The 12,120-nt window shown below is 46.8% G+C and overlaps 1 protein-coding gene across 1 annotated transcript; it reads right to left on the bottom strand.

Annotated features, from left to right (window-relative positions):
* Positions 1-466: 466 nt before the first annotated feature.
* LOC132456237 (LHFPL tetraspan subfamily member 2a protein-like) lies at positions 467-11,127 on the bottom strand. The gene is given in 3 exon segments (XM_060050564.1): positions 467-1,859; positions 10,196-10,449; positions 10,451-11,127. Coding segments are annotated over 3 exon segments (684 nt in total). The 5' UTR covers positions 10,624-11,127; the 3' UTR covers positions 467-1,602.
* Positions 11,128-12,120: the final 993 nt, after the last annotated feature.

Raw genomic sequence — 12,120 nt, 5'->3', positions numbered from 1 at the left:
TTAGATGGCGAACAGGCAACTAAACACCAGCAGAGGGCAGCAGAGCTCAGTATGGGAAGATGTAGCCTAATTTGTACAGATTATATGTCACTGCTTTCAGATGAAAATTATTCCGATGCAAACAGTTCTTAAATAATTCACTATCCTAAGTGTTGAAATACATTTAAGCAAAAGTAAAGTCAATTGAAAATATACCACTTTTACGAATTACAAAGTTACACAGGCATAAACTAGACCGAGGAGTGGTGACCTGGACGCTCAGCAATACCTCTGGTATTTTCTCACTGGGCTTTATATGCCAGTTGACTAATCCACGGCAATCCACCTAACTACACACAACCAATTAACAAATTATCTCACACGAACAGAGGGATATCCGAGCAAAAACACTATGGATTAAATGTTTTACTGAAAAAGAAAACATTATACTCGATTGTGAAAAAAAAAAGTAGCCGGATTCATACAGTTCATTTAAAAGTATCTTTATTGATTTGGCAGAAACACATTAGGATAGATAGGTTGTTATCTATCCAAGATTAATCATCCATGGCTAGATTCCCCAGAACAAGGTCCCTTCTAGAAACACGTAGAGAGGAACTAATCCTTATACCCCATCATTTATTCATCTATTGAATCTCCTTAATACTTCATTTGTGTGAGCGTAACCTGTGTCTTCACGCACAGAGAGCACTATATTATTCATACGAGGAGCGGAACGGAACCAGAGAGACGTTTCAGTTTTCAGTTAAAACGAAAATGTAAAGCAGAAGTTTCACACATAAAGAAAATCCATATCTACATTAATAACACAGACCTCTCTCTAATGAAGCCCCCCAGATGCTTCACTGGCGAGTCCATACCATCAATACATTTCAAGGGTCTAACAAATACAAAAGTCATTCAAGCACAACGTTACATTCTTCTAAGGCTTGGAACTCGGTCCACTTGCTTTCTAAAGGCCTTATTTAACGTTGTTTTATTTATATTCAACTGAGTAGTGGTTCCCTTGTTGAGTTGTCACCCTGCCCTCTGTGGCGCTCTGGTGGAACGCAGCAGAACCTTGTGGTCCTGGTCGGAGGAACCGGAACACACAACCCAACGCAAGGTATGATATCATCTTCATCATCATCATAATTATCATCCCAGTGCTCTGGATGAACCTGACCATCATTCTCTCATCCTCTGTACAGTCTACACATGCACACACACGCACGCTCGCACACACAAACGAACACACACACACATACACACACACAGACACAGACACATATTTACAAAACACAGCTCTTGTGGACACCCACATGAACAACTATGATATGGAAAGAAAACGAGACCTCATCTCCTCTAGTGGTAAACAAAGAAAAGAGGAGAAAGTACACACACACACAAACACAGACACACACGCACAATAGAAAAACACAAAAGACGCAGACAACACACTCAAGAAAACTTGGCATCTCCCAAGCGTCAACACTCAGCACATGAATACACTCTTCAGTCTTTAGTGGTAAACAAACAGCAGGGCCTGCTTCCTGCGGCCCGGGCCAGTGTTCAGAGGCCCTTCTCCGCCTCTGCCTCTCCTCTTCAGAGGGGAGGACACTCCTAGAGGAGGCAGATGAGGCTCTTCCCCTCCTCGATCTCCTCCTGCACCTTGTCGCTGGAGGTTGCGATCTCGGCCTGTGCGGAGAATACGGCGCACAGGAAGGTGAGCACGGTGCCGCCCATGGCGGTGTAGAAGGCCCAGCCCATGGAGCACAGGCCGGCGCGGTACGGCCCGGCGTCGTGGCCGCAGTACAGCTGCACCTTGTCCGAGCCCCAGCCCGCGGGGAACAGCATCAGCCCCAGGATCAGGAACAGACCTGAGGAAGACAAGAGCAGGAGTGTTGAGGAGGATTCATAGATCAACCGTGATTGGGAAACGTAGTCGTGACAGCACGTTCGACCGTGACATACAGCCCTTCCCCCTCTCCTAAAACCAACCGTACAACCTCCATGTCCTGTGCAGGAAGGTGTGTACAATGCATGTGCAAACATCTTCAGGTACAGATAGATGCAGAGTGCTGCTCGACTCAGAAGGTTTCTTTAAGAAACACTTGACTGGGTCCATGGGTAACATCATGCTCATGACTCAATGTGAGATCTAATGTATTGGTTTGTGGGCATCATATATACATATATATATATATATATATATATATATATATATATAATACTGAATACAAAAAGACCCCTGCATGAGGCATCATTGCGTGGAGTAGAGAAAAACCGATTATCTCATTAAAATAACAACTAAATTTCCGGATGTCAAAACATTTCCACGTATTGTTATCATAACAAACCCTTATGCAAACAATTCCGTAATTCCCGAGGCGGGGAAAGAAGAAGGCATGGAAACAACAGGAAGATGGGGAGAGGGGAAACCTGAGGCCTTCCCCTCTCTGACTTGACTGGACTGCTTCCTGTTTCTGTCGAGATGAAGAGGGCCACTTCCTGGGAAGCAGTCCATTCATCGCTGTGTTCCCCGGACCTCCACAACACTCAGTAGTAGTACAATAAAGGCTGCTGTTACTCAATTGTGTAAATTATATTTATATTCTAATATTGTAGTTTATTTTTTAATTATTTGTATTGATATGATAGTTTCTGTATGTAATGGATTTGGTGGATTTGATGTATTTCATTGGTATTGGTATTTCATTGGTATATTCATTCTTTTTTTTATTGGCAATAGACCAATAAAATCTTTATGTCATGGCGGTGGGTGCCTTGCCATTAACATTATTCATTCCTGTTTAAAGCCATGTTCAAATACATTTTCAAAAGAAGGCCACAATATTTCCTGCTGCTCCTCATGCCTTTCTCTGATACGTCTCCCGTTTCATTTGACACATACACAGCTCAGGGGGGGGATTCTTGGTGGTTTGCAGAGCAGCCAGGCTGGATCAACTACAGGTCCTCTAAAGTCCCCGACCCCAGTGCTGCTCCTCATTCCCACGGGAGGACCAGATCAGACTGCTGGCCAGAGGGCATGGAGCTAACTCAATCTCTGAAGGAGACATCACGATAATGACATTATAGATAGTAAATCAGGGGAGGATGAGAGAGAGAGGGAGCAAGAGAGAAAGGAGAGAGAGATAGAGAGAGAGGAGATCAAGGTCACTCTAGCATGCAAGCCTTGTTCCAACATTCAATTTGTCTTGCTTGTTCCTGCTCCTCTAAAAGGCAACACACCGTTCACACCTTTTGAACTTGAATAACCTTTAAATCTGTAATGGATGAATGGATGAGTAGCGTGTTTTCAACCTCATTACTGGTGTTGTTTAACCGTTCACGTAACCTTAAACATTTTCCACTGGAAACACTGTTTTCTTTCCAATACCGATAGCACCGCCCGGGGCTAATGTGTGTGACACGTCTTGATAAGGAATAAGATGTTATCAAGGTATTTGTGTGTGTATGTGTGTGTTTCTGTGTGTGTTTCTGTGTGTGTGTGTGTGTGTGTGTGTGTGTGTGTGTGTGTGTGTGTGTGTGTGTGTGTGTGTGTGTGTGTGTGTGTGTCTGTGTGTGTGTGTGTGTGTGTGTGTGTGTGTGTGTGTGTGTGTGTGTGTGTGTGTGTGTGTGTGTGTGTCCATGTGTGTGTGTGTGTATGTGTGTGTGTGTCTGTGTGTGTGTGTGGTCTGTATCCTCCCTGGGCCCTCCTGATTATAATGTATTCACCTGAATGATTGAGTACCAAATGTTGATATCTACAATGACTTAATTTCTCCACTGTTTACGTGATTCAACATCTGATAGAGGAAATAAGAGACGCATCGGGTGTCGCTAGAGCGTTTGTCTTGACGACACAGGAATTATGGACTATCGGTTTAAATATGTTCAATATTCATTCAGTATCGTCTTCTTGTGTGGTCTAATCTCAAACAGGTATGCTGCGGACATTGGGGAATATGCTCACATATGCTAATTGGAATATATGCACATATACTAACAATTTGCACCCAAGTTGAATTGTCCCCTTAAAAGCTGCTGTATGTCACATTCTAGACTCGCAAAGAGAAAAAAGTGAAAAAAAGTTGTCCCCCTTTCTGCTCCCCTCCCTTCCTCCCTCTCCCCTCTCTACGTTTCTCCTCCTCAGAAGTGGTGCATTTCACGCGCATTTGATTGACGGGCAAGATGGGTTCCTCGACCAATCAGGGAAGAGATGCCCTGATTGGCCAGAGAGGAGCCATGGATGTCTAACAGGTAAGTTGTCTCGTCCGGAGACAAGCGTGCGGTCACCAGGACAGATATGCTCACAGCGCATTTCATTCGCTAATAGACGTTGAATGTCTTACATTTCTAACAAACAACACCTGAATAATCTCAAATCAAACCAACAGCACCGTGTAGAGGAGCTAGAGTATGGCAGCGTAACTCGTGAATCGACTCAACCCCAAAGTGTCTAAGGAGCCACGATATAAATGAAAACAACTGGTGTGCTGCAGAACCAACCTCTAAAGTGCCAGGCTCCTTCTCTTCCTACTGTCTTCCTCTCGCTCCCTCCTCCGCTCTCCTCCCCCTCACTCCGGATAATATTAAACAAGGAAATGAAAACTAGGTCATGAATTCTTTCCACATGTTGGTGCGTTTGCCTTGACGTCCAGGCAGGGCCTCGCTGATGGATCCGAGGTATGGTTCTAATTCTCCCCAGCTCGCCTCAACGTGGATCCACACCCCACACACACACACACATATATACACACAAACACACACATATATATATATACGCATGCACACGCACACACCTATATACACACACGCACACACACACACACATATATCCATATCTACACACGCGCACACACACACACACACACAAAAACACACACCAACACACACGCATGAACACATAGACAGACACACACACACAAGACTTTCCAGGAGTCTGTTAAACTAAATCCCTCGCTACACGCTTAACTTTATAACTCAATATCCTCAATATGCTCCACCCTTTTCTAGAACATTCTCTCTCTCTGCTAACTCCTGTCTCTGTCATTTCCAACCCTTCCATTTCCCCTTTGTTTGTACAGGGATGCCTTCAACTTTGCTTGCCCCTACTGTAAGTTCACCCCGCCTGGGTCCCCCTCTCTCCCTCTCCCTCCCTCTCCCTCCCTCTCTCCCTCTCCCTCTCCCTCTCCCTCTCCCTCTCCCTCTCCCTCTCCCTCTCCCTCTCTCTCTCTCTCTCTCTCTCTCTCTCTCTCTCTCTCTCTCTCTCTCTCTCTCTCTCTCTCTCTCTCTCTCTCCCCCTCTCCCTCTCCCTCATGCAGCCCACCACCACCAGCAGCGCCATCCCAACCTCCACCTCCACCTCCACCTCCACCTCCACCTCCACCACGACCTCCGCCTCTCCCTGCCCCCAGCACAGCAGGTCTTCATTCTCTTCCAAGAAATCCTGCCGCCCCCACCTCCCCCCTCCCCCCCTTGCTTCGGGAAAGAGCTGACGGAGGAGGGCTGACAGATGGGGGAGAGGAGGGGTAAGACACACATAGTGGAAGAAGAAAACAGCTTACAATGAAACGACAAATGTACACTTTTCTTTTTGAGCCGAGGATGTTTTTATTACCATGAATATGCAAATGCATGAATGACTATAACTGGCATTGTTTGTAACGACAGCCCTCTTACGCGTCGATTTTGTGCGTTGGTTGTATATTGTTGGCCAGTTGTCCAACGTGTGACCATGTACTGTTGGAAGTAGCATTCTTCCAGACAGCTGTTCAACTCCTCTCTATTTCATGTCCTGGTCTTACATTTAACAACCCGGGATGTTCCATGTTGACATCATCCCTGCCTCTGCCTCTGTCTCTGCCTCTGTCTCTCTCGCTCGCTCTCACACTCGCTCTCTCTCTCCAGGGTGCACACCTGGACTGTAAATATAGACATAAGGAGGGAAGCAGAACATGAGTCATCTTATTCAGATGGACCTCGCTCTTCCGCAGTAACAACAATCTGATGTCATCGTTTGCAGTGTTTGGTTTCTATCCAGTGTTTAGATTGGCTGCACTTACAGTACATACACATGATGCACCAAATTCAGCGATTTCTTTATTCCAAATTTGATAGTTTCCCAGTGTATGTTGTACTGATTTTGAGGTCATTGGATTATCACGGCCCTAGTTCATTTCCAGTTCAGTAGCCACATCACAGCAGATGGACTCGTTTTAGCTTCGTAAATAAACAGAATATATTTTTTTATTGAAAGGTGCAGTTTTTAGGATTTAGCCTCTCATCCCTCCACATCCAACCACGTAAGAGAAGCTGGCCTGTTCAGGCCAGTAAGGTCCCAGTAGGTACTTCCAAAATGATGTCATGGTCTACAACAGCATCGGGTAGACGAATGTCAGGTGCCTGGTTCCATTATAGAGTTATGAAGGGTATTTAATTATTTAGTCTGTAACACTGTAGGTCAGAGCTTGGAGGAAAGATAGCATCTTTGAAGAAGCTTCCTCTATCGAGGATTCTGTCTGTCCTGAGCTACTGTAGAAACAACCATGGACGAGGACCCTCTCCCTATGGAGATATAAACGGCTCATTCTAAGGTCAAGAAATGGGATTATACACAAAACAAACAATGTAATATTTAATTTCTGCCAAGTTCGGTCTGCTAGATAACACTTAATTCTACACATTGTGTCTTTGACACATAAAATGTCAAATCCATTATGTTACTAAAGAGTCACTATTTATCGTAGATCATATCACATCCATATCACAATGTATTTAACTGTGACCCCTGCATCGTGATGTGTATCGTGTCGCTAGTATCTTGCAGACACCCACCACTGATGTGTATCAAACGTTGAGGTCAGCTCTAGGTTTATTGAAGGGATTCACACAGTCAGTCAGTCCTATGACCTTCCCACCATCACAGCAAAACCTAAACGGGTTGAATGCAGCTTTCTAGAAGCATGTGACCACCCCACACTACACAACACACGCACACAACTTATATCAAGAGACAGTTGGACCCTGTGTGATTCCAGTCTGGTGTCTCATGCCCGACCAATTACGCTCAGACAGGAATAACAAAGAGCTGTTTCCAACAGATGTGGACAGACTCTTCTACGCAGGGACTGAGAACGGATCGGCTATCGAGAGAGTTCCAGATGTTTAGCGCACTGCTACATGTACGCGCCCTCACACACGCACAAGCACACAAATGCACACACAAATGCACACCAAAGAGAAAGAGAGATAGAGTGAGAGAGGGGGAGAGAGAGGGGGAGAGAGAGAGAGAGAGAGAGACAGAGAGACGGGGGGTTAGGAGAGTAAGGAGGAGAGAGAGAGTAAGCGACAGGAAAAAAGAAAGAGAGAGAGATAGGGAGACAGGGAGGGAGAGCGAGTGGGGAGAGTGGACAGGGGTGAGCCCGCTAGGCCTGGCCTACAGCGGTCCAGGGGAGCCATCTCATTATATAAGGGTTAGGGTCCGGAGTGATGTGTTTACATCTGGCCGGCTTTGGGGGTGCATGAGGGCTGTGGATTCTCTCGTCCCTCGTCCCCCTAAACAGATCCACCTGGGGATTAAGGCGGCCGCATCGCCGTGGGGTCAGCGCGGTGCCGTGGCAGTGCGCCCTGCGAGGGCCGGCTGTGTGAGCGGCATGGACAGGGCTGAGTGGAGGGAGAAGACGTGAGTCCTGGCGAGAGCCTCCTCATCTCATCTCCCTCCAGTCGGAGGTCAACCCCCAACGTCTGCTTCTCCTAAACAGCTGCGATCCGACTCCAGATTTCTCATTACTGGAGAGGGTTTGGTGTGTGTGCGTGTGTGTGTGTGTGTGTGTGTTAGTGTGGGGACGGGTTGGTCGGCACAGATTGCGGAAACAGTTATTGGTAGGGAGAGTCTGTTGGGTTGAATCTGGGGGGCCGTTAGAAGCAGTTGGTCAGAATGCTGGGAGGGTGAGATGTAGCGAACAGTCTCTGAGCAAAAGATTGATTTATTCTTTAGAGGAAAAAAAACAATAATAAAAAAGAGCTGAAAATGTGAAACAGAAACCAAAAGGCCAACTGGAGATAACGGCTGACACAGTGTTGGGTTGCAGAGCAGCAACACATGTTGCCTCTTATCTCTTCCTGCTCCCTACAAGACTCAAAGGTCAACAGTCTGTTGGTCCAGACAGGGAGGCGAGGAGCGACACACACACACACACACACACACACACACACACACACACACACACACACACACACACACACACACACACACACACACACACACACACACACACACACACACACACACACACACACACACACACACACACACACACACACACACACACAAAAACACACAGAGACACAAACACACAGACACACATACACATACCTCCCATCTCGGAAGATCCTCTTTTTCATTCATTCCTCCACTTTCCTCTCAATCTCTCAGTCTTTCAACCAGTCTAGGGACCGAGAATCATGTCCACTTACGAATTTGTCTGATAGGTTCAGTGCTGTTCTTGAATTACGCTTAGGGCTGCTAGATTATGGAAAAAATCATAATCACGATTATTTTGGTCAAAATTGAAATCACGATTCTTTTTTGAGTTTGATAACATGATGCATTTATTGAGCATGTCTCTGTCAAAAACACTTTGTAAATGAGAACTTTGAAATTCCGCCTTAAAAAAATACACAAAATGGTCCGAAAGAATATGTTCAAATCTAAAATAATGTACAGATATGTATCCAGCTGTTCTGCACTTTCTATTAAACATTAAAAAAAAACTGAAAACTCGGTTATGTTAATTTTGTGATCGTTGAAATCTAGATCGAAATTCAATTAATCGCCCAGCACTAATTACGCCTGCATCCACCTGTCCTCTTTTATGATATCCACATGCAATCGTGGCAGATATATATATCAGGGTGACGTTTGGAGATGAAAAGTGCTGTTTTATTCAGTACACAAGCAATATTCAAAAGTAAGATCCAAAACTTGTCCAAGCCGTAAGCGTGTTCAAGGTTTCCTTGACAACGAAGGTCCCAGCTCACTCAAACAACAACAAGGTTTAACATTTTCCGTTAGCGTTGGGCTGTTGGCTGCTTCTCATAAAAGTGTCTTCTGCTTGCCAGTCATCCTTGACTTACACAAGATGGAGACCAGGTTAGTGGACTTTACAACCCATAGCTGTTCCTGCTGTGTTTGCTGGTGAAGAAACAGCTTTAGAGGGAGAGGACGTGCAGAGTTAACCAAGCATTGAAACTCCAAAGGAACCCTGAGATGATCTCATGTTCTGCTGAAGGACTCCTCCCATCTTCACCGCAGTAACACTGACCCCAAAAACTCACTGCACACAACCACGGACTGCAGCGCACACACACAGAACACAAACACACACACACACACACACACACACACACACACACACACACACACACACACACACACACACACACACACACACACACACACACACACACACACACACAAACACACACACACCTTACTCAATGGTGAACCCTCTGTGATTCAGCAGTCCTGAAACGAACTAAATGTAACTACCTAACTAAATGTAACTACCTAACTAATGTAACTACCTAACTAAATGTAAATACCTAACTAAATGTAACTACCTAACTAAATGTAACTACCTAACTAAATGTTACTACTTAACTCAATGTAACTACCTAACTGAATGTAACTACCTTACTAAATGTAACTAACTAATCAATGTTAACTGCTTCTTTGAGGGGATAAATGATTACAGCCTCCTAAACCGAAGGGCCGTGCATGAGGTCAGAGTTCACTGAGACCCATACCAAAGGTCAAGATAAGCCCAGCAGGCCGTGACCTCCCCAGCTGCCATCCCTGCCTGGCCTCAGCCCAGCCGTGGAACGGTCCCTCTTAACAACTGTGTGGCTCTCCAATGACTCAGAGCCCGACCTCATCCAGACCTGCTGACAGCCCAGCCCCTCAGACAGCCCTGGAGCAGCCTCTGATGAGGTCCGCTCACCGGGGAGGGCGTACAACACAGGCTGTTTGTGTGTGGGTGTGTGTGTGTGTGTGTGTGTGTGTGTATGTGGGGGTGTGTGTGCGTATGTGTGTGTGAGTATGTGTGTGCGTATGCATGCGTATGTGTGTGTGTGCGTGCGTGCGTATGTGTGTGTGTGCGTATGTGTGTGTGTGCGTGAGCGTATGTGTGCGTCCATGTGTGGCCCTCACCTGCGATGCCCTGCAGCAGGCCGCAGATGTTGAAGATGCTCTTCTTCATGACGCTCTGGAAGCACATGGTGAAGACGGAGACCACCGCCACGGCGCACAGCAGCAGGATGCCCGCCGCCAGGAAGATGGCGGTGGCCTGCCAGGACCCGCTGGCCATCTCCCCAAAGTGCACGGCGTACGGCCCGCACAGGACGCCGCGCCGCAGCCGGGGCAGCTTGATGCAGCGGCCGTACAGGCCCAGCGTGGGCCGGTACGCCTCCCCCGCCGGTGGCCGCTGCCGCCGCCCCGTGCGCGCCGAAGACCTCGGGCGTGCGCGGGAAGCCCACAAGCCAATCGGTGCTCATGAAGGCGATGAGCTCGCCGAAGGCGGCCACGATGCTCAGCAGGGTCCACAGCATCGAGCGGCACGTCACGATCACATGGCACATGCTGGGTCCGGTCTGGACCGGTTGGGTCGGGTCGGATCCTTCTTTTAGTAGAGGAGGAGGAGCCTAATCCACCTCTGTCCCACAATATGCGGGCTTACAAGGATAATGTTTGTCAATGATTTCCAATATGCCACGTCCTCCCCCTCTCTCTCTCTCTCTCTCTCTCTCTCTCTCTCTCTCTCTCTCTCTCTCTCTCTCTCTCTCTCTCTCTCTCTCTCTCTCTCTCTCTCTCTCTCTCTCTCTCTCTCTCTCTCTCTCTCTCTCTCTCTCTCTCTCTCTCTCTCTCTCTCTCTCTCTCTCTCGTTCTCTCTCAGTTGTATTCCTTTGCCTTTCCCCGGCTTTATCCAGCACAAATGTTGAGTTGTTCTGTCCAGGCTGTGGGTGTTGGTCGTGTCGTGTGGTTCCCGTTGCTCCTGTAGTTCCTGTCAGCCGTGTAGTTCCGAGGAGTGCTCTCTACATCGTCCTCAGCACGCGTCTATCGGCCAGCCTGCTGGCGTCACACCACACACCTGAAACAGATAAGAGATAATGCCCTCGTTAGAACAATCCCGTCATCACAACTACAGTAGAGCTCTACCGTAGCTCTGGAGTCTACACAATAGCGAGGTTGTCCGTAGCTCTCAGTCTACAGAGGTTTACCGTAGCTCTAGAGTCTACACCATAGAGAAGTTTACCGTAGCTGACTGTGAGGAAGTTGAGATCATTTTCGAATTATTTTGCATTTCATCTAGATGACGATTTTCTTATTCAGGGTCTAAAACTGAAACATCAAGCCAGATGACGCAACCTCTGTCTGACTGACTGAATAACTGACTGACTGTGTCACTGACTGACTGTTACTGACTGACTGAGTTACTGACTGTGTCACTGAATGACTGTGTTACTGACTGTATCACTGAATGACTGTGTTACTGACTGTGTCACTGACTGACTTTGTGAATGACTGAATAACGATCGACTCAGAGAAAAGTACACTGAGAAAAGGTGGGGAAAACCGTGCTTGGCTTAAGATGGATAGGTGGAGGAGGAGCTCCAAGAGGAGTCGGAGAAGACTGAGGAGGAGGAGGGGGAGGAGGAGGGGGAACAACATGCCAACGGGAAAAAGGGAAAATAAAGCTCACTCTCCGGAACCTCCCAGTCTAGAACCTCCCACTCTAGACCCTCCCTCCATAACCTCCCTCTCTAGCACCTCCCTCTCTCCAACCTCTCTCTCTAGAGCTACGCGGCCGGTGGTGCTGGGTCAGCTCCCCAGACCCGACCACTTCATAGAGTACTCCGATGGGTCGTACTGTAATAGTACTGCACACGTAAAGTTGAATCAAGTGCTCTAATGAACCCTTCTAATATCAATAAAGTTATCTATCTATCCATCCATCGATCCATCAGTCTGTCTATTTTTATCACTATCTATCTGTATCACAATATGCCTATCTATCTATCTATAGGTGCATTTGGATACAAACGCTTTTTACAATAGCGTTGCTAATTATTAATTTA

Source organism: Gadus macrocephalus, chromosome 4, assembly GCF_031168955.1.
Source record: "Gadus macrocephalus chromosome 4, ASM3116895v1".
NCBI classification, from domain to species: domain Eukaryota; kingdom Metazoa; phylum Chordata; class Actinopteri; order Gadiformes; family Gadidae; genus Gadus; species Gadus macrocephalus.
The sequence above is the reverse complement of the archived record's forward strand: the minus strand, read 5'-3'. Positions and strand labels throughout refer to the sequence as shown.